General features: G+C 34.3%; 2 protein-coding genes across 10 annotated transcripts in view; one reads left to right on the top strand and one right to left on the bottom strand.

Annotated features, from left to right (window-relative positions):
* LOC106869314 (uncharacterized) overlaps positions 1-3899 on the bottom strand; it is a 157096-nt gene extending 153197 nt beyond the window's left edge. For all 9 annotated transcript variants that reach the window (XM_089362377.1, XM_089362388.1, XM_089362420.1 and 6 more), the window contains exon 1: positions 3783-3899. In XM_089362377.1, coding sequence (XP_089218503.1) covers positions 3783-3862 — 80 coding nt within the window. In that variant the 5' untranslated portion in view covers positions 3863-3899. The remainder of the gene's footprint in view (positions 1-3782) is intronic.
* Positions 1-15739, top strand: part of LOC106869307 (zinc finger MYM-type protein 1-like) — a 155593-nt gene that overhangs the window by 133966 nt on the left and 5888 nt on the right. The gene's annotated exons all lie outside the window — the stretch shown is intronic.

Raw genomic sequence — 15739 nt, 5'->3', positions numbered from 1 at the left:
CTGGTGCACCACCGTATTGTTTGTAAATAAACCACATTGCTATTCTACTTTTATCAAAGTCGAATCTGCTTATCAAATTAACCACATTCATATAAAATAACAATCACACACACACACACATATATGAGAGAGGGAGAGAGAAAGCGTGGGTAGAGAGATTTCCTTTTTAAGAGGTTCGACAATTAAGTATAAAATATACACGAGAGAGAAGAAAATGAAGAAACGAAATTTACATGTAATAGTGACATAACAAGCAAGGTATCCATATATACCAATTATATTAATATTTGTACAACTTATGACAGACAAGTTTGGCTTCGGTTCGTAAATTGATGACTAAAAGAGCGTATTTTTATACTTAATTAAATCAGTATTGAGAGGTACTATATTTAAATACGCACGAATTGAGTGTGTGCGTGTGTGTGCGGGCGTGCATAAATAAAATGTAGGCACGAGGTTAATTAAATGGATGTTGTGCGTGTGCGTGTGTACGTAAGCGACTGTGCATATAATGCATAATCCTATATAGGGTTTTTGCATGTAATATATATATATATATATATATATATATATATATATATATATATGCACACATACACACAAATATACATACATATGTATACACACACACTCACGTTATACATATATATATATAGAAAGAAAGGTGCGTATGGGTATACAGAAATTAGTATAGTTATAATAGTTCATTCAAACTTTTTCCACAGATAACACAGTGTCAATAAAATGGAAATGGTTCCGACGAAAACAATCGACTCCAGTCTACGGAATTGGTTTGCCCTCGCTCTACGACGCAAGTAACCATTACTACAAAGAGTTAGAATTGAATCAACATATATATAAACGACTCTAAGAAATGAATGATGGTGGATGAAAGGCATAAGTCGCACCAACGGGATTTAAATCGAAAGATACTTGGTAAGCTTTAAGAAGCGCACAAGGTCTCCGATGGCTTGCTTGGATGGATTTTATTGCTTAGCCCCCACATCAGCTCTATCAAGTAGAATTATGATAAAAAGGTCCCAGCCATGATATCCAGGATTACATTATCCGATGTGCCCTTTCTTTTTAAGATAAGATCTGGTTTGAGGAGAATATAACTACTGTTTCTAGCTGGTCGAACGACCATGTAGAAACTTCCCCGTCTGGCTCGATAACATCGATGTAGATCCCATCCTTTTCCCGCTTATGGAAAAACAGAGTAAATGCCATAAGCAGGGGAAAAATGGTATGTAGGTCATTGAGAACTCTCATCATCACTATCAATATTATTATTAAGGATGGTAAGTAACAGAAATAACCAAGATGGTATTTCGTTACGTCCCTTTAAATTCTGAGTTCAAATCTCGCCAAAGTAAACTTTACTTTTTATGATTCTGAGGTTAGTCAATAAGATATGTATTCGTTAAGTACTGAAATTGAGTAGATCAATAATACCGCACCCATGGCCAAGTATTAGAAATTATAATTAACAAGGGCGGTGGTTCTTTGAGCGTTGGAGAAGATATTTAATTGAATTCCATTTTTTAATTTATTTTGGTTCTAACTTGAAATTGCGCCAGGGTCGACTTTCTGTCCACCTTTCTGATGCGATAAAATAAGCACTCGTCAATAATTGATATCCATTACATCGAATATGCCCTACCATCAAAAGTTATGACTTTGTGGTTGTCATAATAAGACTATCAAGAAATTAACTCCCTAATTCCCGTTCCTCGATTATAAAAACGTTGGACTTCAATGAAAACTGCTTTCATCTTTCTATGGCCGAGAAAATAAAGTACCAGTTGGGCACTGAGGTCGATGTAGTTGACCAGCTCTTCCCTCAAAGTTTCTGGCCTTGTGCCTATAGTAGAAATAATTATTATTATAACTTGAACGTTTCAGACTATCGTTCGCCCCCTTTTTTTGTTTGTTTTAAATGTCACCCGAACTTGTTATTGCATTTTCTCTGACCGAGATTGTTGACAAAATAGATAGGAGTAATTAACTAGAACAAGTAACTCAACTTTAAAAACAGAAAGGTAACATAAAAATAAGTATTGTTGATAACTATGCCTAACTCAATTGACAGTTGCTCCATAAATGCGAGATCCAGTTTTATTCAACTTGTTACGGAGTTTTTTTGTTTTTTTTAACGAGCAAACATTAAAATAAAAAATTTTGTAGGACAAAGTTTATAGAAAGTTACCGAATTTATATTTATAACAAGTCGGGTTAGCTTCTCTCTATCGTCTTTTTAAGTAGATTATAGGGAGCAGTTTCTTAACACGAAAACAAACTGATTAAACTTCGTTCTGCTTCTGAGTTGACTACAACACTAAACACACATCACGCAAAATGAAATGTGTGGGTGTGTGTATATATACATACATATATTTATGCATGTTTCAATTTTTTCTATTTTATCTCTAGGTTAGCAAGTACAAGAAAAACATTATTCAAAGCTGAATTTATCCGAACATCCTATGAAAAGCGTGTTCATTCTGTGTGGTTATATCAAAATACCTTGCGGTACTTAGACTTCACCTTTGATACGTAGTGGGAGTCGATAAGTACTATAAAAGGATGAATCTCCCAACCTTCTTCAGTCAATGTCCACTGACTCAATCAATTTCATTGAATTTGCCCTACACAGGTTAATAACGTTGTTGTTTAGCCCCAGGTCAACCTCGGTGTAACTGACTAATATATATATTTCTCCTTGATTTGAGCAGCTATATGAAACCGTTTTTATACAGCATTTCAAAACAGTTTGTCAGTCTTTGACCAGCACTATATATATAAATATATATAATATTTTTTTTTAAATATCCCTTTGAGAATAGTTCATTATTTATTTATTTTATACAAGTTCTTTTAATCTTTGACTCAAGGCATTCATATATCCATGTGTGTGCATGTGATTGTGTGATACTGTAATCATTACCGAACTCTGTATTTTTTCTCTAATTCCATATCAATCTTAGATTTGGTGTTTTATGTCAATGTGGCATATTAAATATATCAATTATTTTAAAAAGAAAAAAAAATTATTATTAACTATTGACTGTCATCGCCATTCCGTACGGAGACAACCAAAACAGTCACTGGCAAAGTTAGAGGAAAGAGAGACGGAAACAGAGGTGTGTGTGCATATATATATATTATGCACACACATATATATATGTGTGTGTGTGTGTGTATTATATATATATATATATATATATATATATATATATATATATGTGTGTGTGTGTGTATGTATGTGTATATATATTATATATATGTGTGTATATATGTGTATATATTATATATGTGTATATATATTATATATATGTGTATATATAATATATATATTATATATATATGTGTGTGTATATATAATATATATATTATATATATATGTGTGTATATATATATTATATATGTATATATATGTGTGTGTATATATATATTATATATATGTATATATATATGTGTGTGTATATATATATTATATATATGTATATATATTATATATGTATATATATTATATATATATGTGTGTATATACATTATGTATGTATATGTGTATATATTATATATATATTTGTGTATATATATTATATATATAAATATATGTGTGTATATATACATCGCTGGATAGGAAAATATTGGGGTTTCAAGAAATGGAAGGGAAAAGCGAATCAAAACAAAACAGTAAATTAAGAACCAAGCTGTTTTGAATATGAAGAAAGTAACATTTTAAACAGCAGCTCTCTAGAAACACATATTAAACTTACTATCGCTGGTATTGTGTATTGAATCGCATTTCCCATCCTGGGGGTAAGTTTGCGTATTGAGTGTAGGCCGGCCCCGACATCTTGTTGCAGCTAACAATAAATACCTACTACTACTACATCTACTTGCAGTGTTTTTAGTAGCTTACTAGTGTTCCTGTTTATTAAAAAAAAAAAAAGAAACAGACATGCAAGCTTCAGCCAATCGTCGTCGACGACCTAAATGTCATAGTACCTCGGCAGACTTATTACAACAGACCTTGTCGTCATAATTACTTCCATCTATTAGCATTCCAACTTCTATAATTTGTCCCTGGATTTATCGATTAATTAGCCAAGGATTCTAAATCTTAAAACATTTAGCCTAGCTTTTTTTTATTTTTTTATAGTTAACCATAGTAACCTGTTTGCTATGGCAATGTTTATCAAAGAGAGCTAGTTAACCGTGTTTCGATTTGCTTCAGTTGTTAATCATTATCATCATCATCATCGTCATCATCATTCAGTTACTTAGTTGGAAAATTAAACAATTATCGTTCTTGACGATTAAACTGCTTGATTATTAAAAAGTAAACAGAAATTCTTACTAGAAAGATTTTACTGAGATTTAATTTATTATCATTATATATATATATATATTTTATTGATTCTGATATGTTAGTTTCTTCTGACACCCATCGAAATAGTTTTATGCTGACGCTGCTATGCTTGTTACCATTGGTTTTGCTATTGCACAGCAACAGAACCATGATATATATCATATTGCAAATTTGACTTGTAAATGGGTCATCTCATTAATGATGATGATGATGATGATGATAATCCTTTATACTATTGGTGCAAGGCCTGAAATTTTGTGGGGAGGAGGACCAGTCGAATAGATCGATATCGGTACACAACTGGTACTTAATTTAGTGACCCCGAAAGAATGAAAGGCAAAGTTGGCTTCGAAGGAATTTGAACTCAGAACGTAGCGACGGGCAAAATATTTCGTCCAGCGTGCTAACGATTCTGCCAGTTCGCCACCTTACTACTACTACTATTACTACTACTGCTGCTGCTGCTACTACTACTACTACTACTACTACTACTACTACTACTACTACTAATAATAATAATAATAATAATAACTAGCTGGACCCATGAAAAATTCACGGAAAAAAAATGTAAGCATCTGTAAACAGTGTACTGGTGCCATGAGAAATGTTTGTGTATTATGACCGTCTGTCTTTATGTTCTGAGTTCAAATTCTGCCGAGGTCGGCTTTGCTTTTCGTCCTTTCAGGGTCGATAAATTAAGCGTCAATTGTGTACTGGGGTCGATCTAATCAACTGCCCACCTCCCCACAAAAAATTCAGGCTTAGAAAAGTATATTGTGACAGTTACAGAATATAGAAAGTGATGCAACACCAATGACTATATAATCCAACCAAAATATGTTACACAAGCGTAAACGGAATTACTATTTAACCTTAAAATACATCGTACATATTCAAAGAACCTTAACGTACAAATTGAAATGCAAAAGAACGAAATAATAAATGGATTTATGAATGAAAGTTTGGTAATTGCGTTTATTTCCACCACGCAAACTTGTTTTAACTAACCTAAACTATACACACACACAAATACAAAGGGACCAGCCTTGTCATATTCTGTGTGAGGCTGAATCTTCCTGAGAACTACGTTAATGTGGAGTATTCAGCCATTTGTGAGTTAATTTATCCTCGTGTGGTATTGAAAAGTGAAATTGACACCTAATATTTGCTATGTGTATGTATCTATGTATGAACTTTTCTTTGGATTTATGTATCTACTGTCTCTCTCACTTTCTCTTTCACTTCCTTTGTGTCCCTCTTCTCTCCCACTTTTGATTTAACAATGTGTATATGTATCTATGTATCTACTTCTCTTGCGATGTGATAAACATTTAAAACACAAAACAAACGCTGTCACCATTCACTGTCTCTTTCACTCTCTCGCTTTTTCTCTCTCACTTTTTTTCTCTCTCTCTCACTCTCTTTCATTTTCACTTACGTCCTCTCTGAAACATTTTAAAACACAAAGTGAACACCGTCACCACTCACTGTCTCTTTCACTCTCTCTGTCTTTCTCTCTTACTTTCTCTCTGAAATTAAAAAACACAAAATGAATGCCGTCACCACTCACTGTCTCTTTCACTCTCTCTCTTTCACTCTCACTTTCTCTTTCTCTCTCTCTCTTACTTCCTCTCTGTCCTCCTCTCTCTCACTTTGCCACTTCTTTGAAGTGTAACACACAACAGGTACGTATAAAAACAAAAAGTTAGCACATTAATATTATTGATAATAATAATGATAATAATAATAATAATAATAATAATAATAATAATAATAATAATAATAATAATCTCTTCTACTAAAGGCACAAGGCCTAAAATTTGGGGTGGGGCGGACTGATCGATTATATTCATTCCAGTGTTTTGCTATTACTTAATTTATCGACCCCAAAAGAATGAAAGGCAAAGTCGACTTCGGTGGGATTTGAACTCAGAACATAAAGACAGATAAAAAGATATGGCCAGTACGAGGCGCGAAACAATGACACGCACGTTATTAGCATGACGCTCTAACTAAAATAAGCTAACTGCCCTGCTTAATAATAATAATAATAATAATAATAATAATAATAATAATAATAATAATAATAATAATAATAATCCTTTCTACTGGAAGCACAAGACCTCAAATTTGGGGGAAGGGATTAAGTCGATTATGTCGACTCCAATGTTTCACTGGTACTTAATTTATCGATCCCCAAAAGGATGAAAGACAAAGTCAACCTCAGTGGAATTTCAACTCAGAACATAAAGACGAATGAAATGCTTCTGTTGATTGTGGTGTGTCAATGGTGGAGGTCACTAACTGTAGCTTGAATGAGTTATTGGTTAATTTGCGGACGGCTGTATATAATAACTTAATAACACCAAGCAAACATTTAACCCTTTAGCATTCAGATTACTTTGTCAAATGTAATGCTTATTGATTCACGTTGTTTTGAATTAATTATGCATTATCTCATAGCTTTGAGATTTCCATGATGTTATTGTTTATGTTCAGAATGATACTGTAGGGTGGGTGTGAGAGGCTGGATTTGATTGGTTTGAATATAAAACAGGCAGAATATTTGGGCCAGAAATGGTTGGTCTAAATATTGAAGGACAATGTGATATATTATCGCCGCACAAGTCATGTGAAGTTAGTTATGCATTACAAATATACACTTTGAGTTAGAAGGTTGAAAGAAACAGAATGCAACATGCAAGTAACTAGATATTGAAATTTACCACTGTGGCTGAATTAAACATGAGGAATATAAATATATGTGCTGCTTCATTGTCTTCTACTACAGTCACATATCAGTTAAGTATGTAGTCATTAGAATGACTAATAGTGTGTATTTTGTACAGAGTGTGGAGACAACATTTTGCTCAGGCATCAATGACATTCAGCCTCTGGGTGCCTAAAATCAACTCTATTTATAACTGTTGGAGGGAAAAGTTCCAGGGCCTTCCAGAATCAGCTTTCACATGATATCTGGCTTCTGATTAGACAATAACTCAGCTGTCCACATGATCAAGTTGTTGATATGTCATGGCTTGAAATCTGCAATTTGGCAATGTGAGTTCACATCCTGCTTGGTATGCTAAAGATTCTGCTTGCTCACCACTGCAATAATAATGATAATAATAATAATAATAATAATAATAATAATAATAATAATAATAATAATAATAATAATAATAATAATAATAATAATAATAATAATAATCCTTTCTGCTAAAGGCACAGGACCTGAAATTTGCAGGTAGGGACAAGTTGATTACATCAACATCCAGTGTTTCACTGGTACTTAATTTGTCGACCCTGAAAGGATGAGAGGCAAAGTTGACTTCAGTGAAATTTGAACTCATAATGTAAAGCTGGAGGAAATGCCTGGCGTGCTAACAATTCTGCCAGTTCACCACTTTTATAATAATAATAATTTCAAATTTTGGCATGAAGCCAGCAATTTTGAGGAGGGGTAAGTCGATTATATTGACCCTAGTACTGAACTGGTAGTTATTTTATCGACCTCAAAAGGATGAAAGGTAAAGTTGACTTGGCAGAATTACAATTTAGAATGCAGAGACAGACAAAATGCCGCTAAGCATTTCGCCTGGTGTGCTAATGATTCTGCCAGCTTGCTGCTTTTATAATGATGATGATGATGACAACGACAATGACAATGATCCAAATACATTAAATACAGAATAGACAACACATCAGAAAGTGATAAGTGCAGAATGGGCAAAATGGTGAAACCATATGGCATATTACCAGTCAATGTATACCACTAGCCCAGAAAGAATATAAGAGGTGTCATGACAATATAGTAAGGATTGTCCATTGGACACTTTACAACAAGTATGGACTTAACAGAACAAAAAAGTGGTACGAACATAAACCCAAAGGCATCATCAAAAATGATAATGCAAAGATCCTATGGGATTTTATAATTCAGTGCGACCATGAGATAGAGAATAGGAAGCCAGACATAGTGTGAATTGAGAAAGAAATGATGCTGGATCATAGATATAGCATGCCCAGCTGACAACAAGGTATGCGATAAGGAAGAAAGAAAAGTCAATAGATATAACAGGTTAGCTTGGGAGGTTAAGCAGTTGTGGTCGATGAAAAGGTGGTAGTAGTACCAATAATTGTTGAAGCCCTGGGAACAGTGAATAAAAATCTTGAGAAGTGCATGGAACAAATAGGGGCTGCAATAAGGGTGGAGCACTTGCAGAAAACAGCACTGCTTGGAACCACTTGAATACTCCGGATGGTCTTGAAAAAATAAGGGGTAGTGAACTGCTGGCACTGTAGTACATCTCCAGCGATAGAAGCTGTGCAAAGACAATAAATAATAATGATAATAATAAATAATAATAATTTTTTTTTATTAGCTACAGGGCCATTGATGAGGGGACATCACTAGGAACGACAACAATTTGAAAATGGAAAAGACAGCGAAATGTGATAAAATATATGTATTATACAAAGTTTGTGATAATATGAATGATGCAATCCTCCTGATACAAGAGAAACTCCGACTAGGACCAATCAAAAAGCCCCACAAATCCAGGATTGCTCTGACCACCAAAAATATGAGCCCTCTCCTGCTCTCCAATCTATAGGTGCATACTTAGGGTAGGGCCATTCACTCTAACGATTTTTGCTTTGGTCATCTATCTTTTCACAAATTCACTGGGAGGAAGCACTTCTCTCACCACCCTCATTTTCCTTTCTAAGTAGAAAAGCCAATGATCAAAGAGGAAGGTGTCTTTCCTCAATCCTTTCAGCCTTGTCCACCACACAACCAGTTTTGCCATAACCACTAGACAGAAGAATGCTCATGATGGATTTGACCAATGGTCAGATACATCCCACATGTGATAACAGCAGTGCGATACAACACCACAAGTCAGCAATACTCAGGCACTGCACAAGTGGATGCAGAATGGTTTTGTCACTCTGCATACATGTTGGACAGTTCTACCTGACAGCACTTATATATAAGCAAAGTTTATCTTGAACTGGCAGTGCTCCTCAGTAGCACTGCCAGACCAGATACTTCTAGAAGTTATTCATGGTAGCACCAGCTCCCAAAAGTCCTCTGAAATAGATCAGCTAGTTCATCCATGCTGACACCTACAATTTCCCTGAGACTGTCATCACTCTTACCCACCGGCCCCAATACTTGACTGGTATTTATTTTATCAACCCAGGAAAGATGAAAGGCAAATAATAACTTTTTGGGATTAACACAATTGCATTTGCAAATGGACACAAGCCCCTAGATTTAGCTTATTCTTGACCTCAAATATTACTGCTAAGTTTGACATATGCAAAATGGCTTTATCTCATCTGTTTACTCTACAGGCTATCATATTACCTACATAACAAAGTTGTACTTCTCCGAAGATATATAAAAATTACAATCTCCTGCCTTTGAGTATATCTTACTGGTTTTTGGGCTATATTACATTCATCTAAGGATGATTGTCTTGAACAACTTCAAAAGCAAACTACAAGGATTATTGTGAAATATCCTCCCTTCAACCCCTCGTATCAGATGATTTATCCCAAGCTACATTTATCTATTCTTTCCTTTTGAAAGAATTTTAACTTATACCTATAAGCTAGTCTATGATTATTTTCCTAGAATGTAGCATTAATCAGCTATTTCACCTCATCCAAAATTAGACCTATTCTTCACCGAACTTCAATCATTCTTTGGATATGTTTTCCTATTTCACAGTTATAGATGTTAAGCTGCTGCTTTTTGGCAATAAACTTCTTAATTGCATCTTGTTCTGTGGAATATAACCCCTAGCAAATACAACAAAAGAAGTCAAAGAAAAAAGTCACTGCATAGAGTCACAAGAAAACTTAAATAAATGACTGATTTAATGCCTTTTTGTTTGTTTTATTGTTTTATTTTTGATACAAGAGTTAAATGTCATATGACAGTCATGATGGGAATATATTTTTGCAACTGTGGCTAATATGAGGTAATGTTACAAGGGACAATAATTATAAATTTACTTTCCTTAAATTTCGTGGTGAATTAATGAAATGAATGCCAATTTTTCAAGATATAAAATATCAAATAAAAATAAGGCCCAAACAAATTTATTTTTGTATAAGAAAAATAAATGTATGTTATTAATAATGATGATACTGTTTAACTATCATTTATAGTTTCCAGTTAAAATAATCATTAACTCTTATGTTACCAAGCGTGACAAAAGTTTTATTTCTAACATTATCTGTCGTATGACAGATAGCACTAGTTTCTATACAATAAGATCAAAGTCATCTCCCTTTGGAAGTATGCACAAACAGAAAGAGAGAGGAGAGAGAGAGAGGGTAGAGAGAGAGAGGTTAGACACACTGCCAATTAAATTGATAGAATAAAACATGATTGTTTCCTTCATTCATATCATCATTTTATAGTATTGTCATTGTGTACAAGTCATATATTATCAGTGAATAAAAATAACATATATTAATAAATGAAATGTTATCAGTTGATAAATAACAATCATTTAATTATTTTAATCTTTATTTGTGATATATAAATAGAATGTGACGTTTTTCCTGTGGTTTCTTTTCATTATCCAGAATTGTTACTTTTTCTTTGACTTTATTTCCATTCATTGTGGCATTTCAAAGGTTAGTGTTACCCAGTGTAAAAACTCATTGTTAGTTAATCCTTCATTTATGTAATTCTCAGCCAGATATCACTGAATGCCATGACACAAGCAACCAGTTAAGGGAAAATTACAATGAAATTTCCGTTATATAGTCTCTTCATAGGCGTAAAGTCAAAATTCAGTAAAAAAAAAAAAAAAAAAAAAAAAAATGAAAAACAAAAATGATTTCCAAGTAAAATCATTTTGGAACTGCATTAAAATTATGTTGATTTTAACCATTAATTATCTGTGTTTCATGCTTGCATGTGTTGGGCGGTTGAGCTATATTAATAGAATGGGTTTGCATTTTATATCACTTTTTAAATAAATACAATTGAAATTACTATTTTTTCACATTCTAAAGAATGTGCATCTGGAGATCAAATTAATTAATTAATTAATCTCCAACTCTACTCACATAAAAAGCATCCAGTCTACACTGTAAAGTAGTTGACATTTAGAAGGGCATCTAGCTGTAAAAACTGTGTCAAAGCAAACCTTGCCAGTACTAGTGCCACATAAAAAGCACCCAGGCCACTCTGTAAGGGGGTTGGTGTTCAGAAGGGCATCCAGCCATAAAAACCACATCAAAACAGACCTTGCTGGTGCCACATAAAAAGAACTCAATCCACTCTGTAAGGCGATTGGTATTGGAAAGGGCAAACACACACACACACACACACATCTATCTATCTATATATATATATATTTAAAGTTGTTGGTTATGGCCAGTCACAAAGTTACCATTGGTTTCATGACTATTATTGCTCTTAGCAATATAGGCAACTCATTAGACATGTTGACCAAAGGCACATAACCTCTCTACTTATAGAAATAAGAATACAATCTTGGTCAGCAAGATTGAGAAAAAAACCTCTAAAATGAAATTCTTCCAACAAAAGACCCCTTCCAGATGATATAGTTATCTCCCTTCGCCTGGTTCTAGCTGTGTCCAAAAAGTGTCAGTTTATGTCCAATTTTTTTCACTTGTCAGCAAGCAGAGAATTCCAAGTCAACATGAATTTTCTCTCATGAGGACACTGAATAAACAATTTGCTGTTAGAATTTAAGAAGGCCTCTGGGTCCAGCAAATTTATTAGGATCCTTGCTCTCCCTCAGCCAAGCAAAGTTTGCATCGTCTGCTCCCATTGAGGTATGGTCTAGGCTGTTCCAGGAACCACCATTTAATCCTGTGTGATGTCCCCTTTTCTTTTAAACATCACATGTAGCTGGCCAAAAATGTAATGTTGCACCTTTCTGGGATTCTAAAAGTGGACTTGTGGTTTATTTAGTTGCAGTGTGGTTATTTAGTTGCTCCAACATATTTCCATGTACATGTCCTTATTGGTGCTGTTGCTGTTGTTGCTGCCACTATCACTGCTGCTGCTACTGGAATCAATGTCAGTGCTGCTGCTGTTGTTGCCATTGCAATCACTGTTGTTACTGACAAACACCACCTCTGCTCTGTTCAAAAATACTTTTTAGAGTGTGCTTTTTTTGGACTTATGAACAACTAATTAAATCCATTCACAAGTGGAAGACACTTATGGAGTATACTGTAGAAGATACTTGCCAAAGATACCATGCAGTGGGACTGAACCTGAAACCATATGGTTGGGAAGCCACACCTATGCCTTTTTGGTTTTATGTTTGCATATTTATTGATACATAAATCAACAAAACAAAAACATGTTTTGCAGTATACCCTGTTTGATAAATGTGAAGATATCCCAACTGAATAGATATAGTTTTAACATTAAAGTTTATTGATAAACGATATACATTAATGGATTAGGTCTGCATAATCAATGACAGCCCAAGCAATGTGGGACTTGTAGACAAATGCATATGGAAATATATTCATAAAAATAATCAGGAGCAGATATATGTGTGGTTCAGAACTGAGAACATCTCAACTTATTCAGAACTTGCCTTTCCAAGCCTTCATAGTTGTATTCTTGTTACTCACTTTAAAAACATCAATACCAATATCCAACTCACTTTCAATTGATAGTATCAAAAGATTGGGAAGATTGCAAACATCTCTTTATAAGTCTCAGTTTTGTAAAGCTTCTCTCACATAAATCTGCAGATGCAGAGATGGCCAGAAATAATTGTAAGCTTAGAGAAATGGCTGAGAGACATTCTACAAAGCCCATTCAACTACAAATGACAAAGCATTTAATGTTACCCATTACTTGGTTTCTTCCAGATCAATAACTGCTGCTTTCAGCAACCTTCCCAGCATTGGTATTTCAATGAAAAGATCACTATTATATAGCTCATCATAAAAAGTAGTTATTTTTTGAATAAATAACTTTAACTCTTCTTCAATGACAAATATGCAACTCTTTATTTGAATAGCATTAACCATTTTGATACAAATCTACTTGAAACTGACCCTGATTTGAGGTTACAAGCTCCCTGTTTTAAATTAATCCTAATTCAAATCTTCCATTGGAATTTCATGCTAATTTATGTTCTAAACACCAGCTTAACAATGACAAAGTTATTTTAATACGTTCATTATTTTCAAAACTATCTGAAACAAAGACTGTGCATTTCAATAAAAATAAGGTAACAAAAGAGTTAAACATGACAACTACTTCTTTAAAACTCTTGTTCTGATGTGAAGTGTATGATGAAAATGATCAATGCACTCAAACATTGTTTCTGAATGATTTCTTCCTGTAGAGAGCATCCAGCATTGATGCTTCTCTCTTGTCAATGTATTATTGAATACAATTTCTTTACGGAAATCCTTATTTTGCCTGGTTTTAAAAATACCTGTTCAATTGCATGAGTCCACTAGGTAGCTGTGCTCTTTGCACAGAAAAAGTGTTTTCATGTTTTTGTCACCACCTTGTTGAGAGTTAATTTCTTAAGTATTGCAGTGTAAGATTTACTAGCTCAGATAGATTACAATCACACCAGAAATTGGAGCACAGTACTTTGTTTTTTATGTAACAGAACTAGCAAAACGTTTGATATTTCCTATATCTCCTTTGTTTGAAATATGTCACACCCAGCTATCATTAATACATTAATACAACCAATTACTACATTTCAGTGTTTATGTGGTACACTAAAACATAAAAGGCTTCATTTAACAATTTGACTTACAACTTGCACTCAGTAATTATACTAGAGAAAAGGATCATAATTATGTATTTTAACCATTTAAAAATAAATACCTAGTTTACCAAATGCTATTAATGAGAAATGTCAGAATAATTTCCACAAAGGATCAGGTATAATATGTTTGAAAGTCTGAAGCAACTGTTGCTTTGAGGCAACTCTTGTCATCCATTGATTGGTATTACTGTGGCTATGATGTAACATATTGCTCAGGAGTTTACTGAAGTAAAGAAGGGAAACAGACAGGACTTTCGTCCCTTCAGAAAAATGATCTTGCTCAATATATAAGAAAGGTTTGGGTAGAAATTCCATATAGTGTGCCCAGTGTAAGCTGCAATTACACACGAGGAGCAGTGGAATCACAGGAAGGTTAACAGAGACAGCAGACTTTGTTAGTGGAAGTTTTACCAGAGCAATAAAATACCAAGTGCATAAAATAGACTCTCAAACACCCAGGAGGTTCCCAAGAAGTAGGTCATTTCTGTTATGTAGAAGACCTAATTAGCAGTGGAGGAGGATGTTCTGAAAGTGCAGTTGTTAGAATAAGAATAGAATAGAAAGAATTCAAGATATTATTCTGTTGGTGACAAAAGTCTCTCTATCAGTGTGAAAAGCAGATTGTACAATGCTTATGTATGAACAGCAATGAACCTAATGAGGTAATTGAAGTAACTGGCTTTTCACTGTGCTTGATAACACCTGACCCTCACAGAAAAAGTGAGGTCATAAAAGCATTACGTCCCTGGACTGTCCCTGCACTCAACCTATATACATCAAGCTTTACTCACCTCTTACCTTTCTAACAACCTCCTTCCATTCAGTCCTCGTAATAATGACAATATTCAGATGCTGTCATCACATAACAGCAGAACCTGCACATATTTCTTCCCCTTTGTGCTACTAGTTATCTTATCCTCTCCCTGGAAGCACTTCCTTTAACATCCATTCCTCACTCCCATTTTCATCCCTTCCCTCTTTATTCTTTGCTGTACACCACTTTCTTTGTCTCCAGGTAGTTCTCCCTCTCCTCTGAGCTACATCTAGGAGCCACGATGCCTCATCTCTGATGCCCTTTACAAGCTTTCCCTATTTTCTGATCTATCTATGGGTTTATTATACCGCTGTTGTTTACCCACTTTCTGTATTATCACTTATTACTTCCTCTTTCCTAAGCTATTTCTTTTACATTCTACCCCTTTGTGATATTTACCATCAACCACACCTCCATCATTGTACATCATTGTACCATATTAACCTCTACCTCCTTCCATACCCACCTATTCCTCTCCTCTCATACTTCTATAAACTTATCCACTCACATCTCTCTTTCTTTGGTTCATATTTTCTCTTATACTCATCTTCTTGTACCTTGACAGTATGTTCCAACATCTCATCACCAACATCTCTGTCTCCTTTCCAGCTGCTCCCACCCATTCTTATATAATGCAAAGTAGATATATATCTCTTCTACAGCAAGACACCTGTGCCTATCCCACTATTATACTTTAGCCTCTCAACACATGACATAAAGCCACCACCACCTTCC

The sequence above is a fragment of the Octopus bimaculoides genome, chromosome 1, assembly GCF_046866305.1.
Source record: "Octopus bimaculoides isolate indiv1 chromosome 1, ASM4686630v1, whole genome shotgun sequence".
NCBI lineage: Eukaryota > Metazoa > Mollusca > Cephalopoda > Octopoda > Octopodidae > Octopus > Octopus bimaculoides.
Note: the sequence above shows the minus strand (reverse complement) of the source record. Positions and strands in the feature narration are given on the sequence as shown.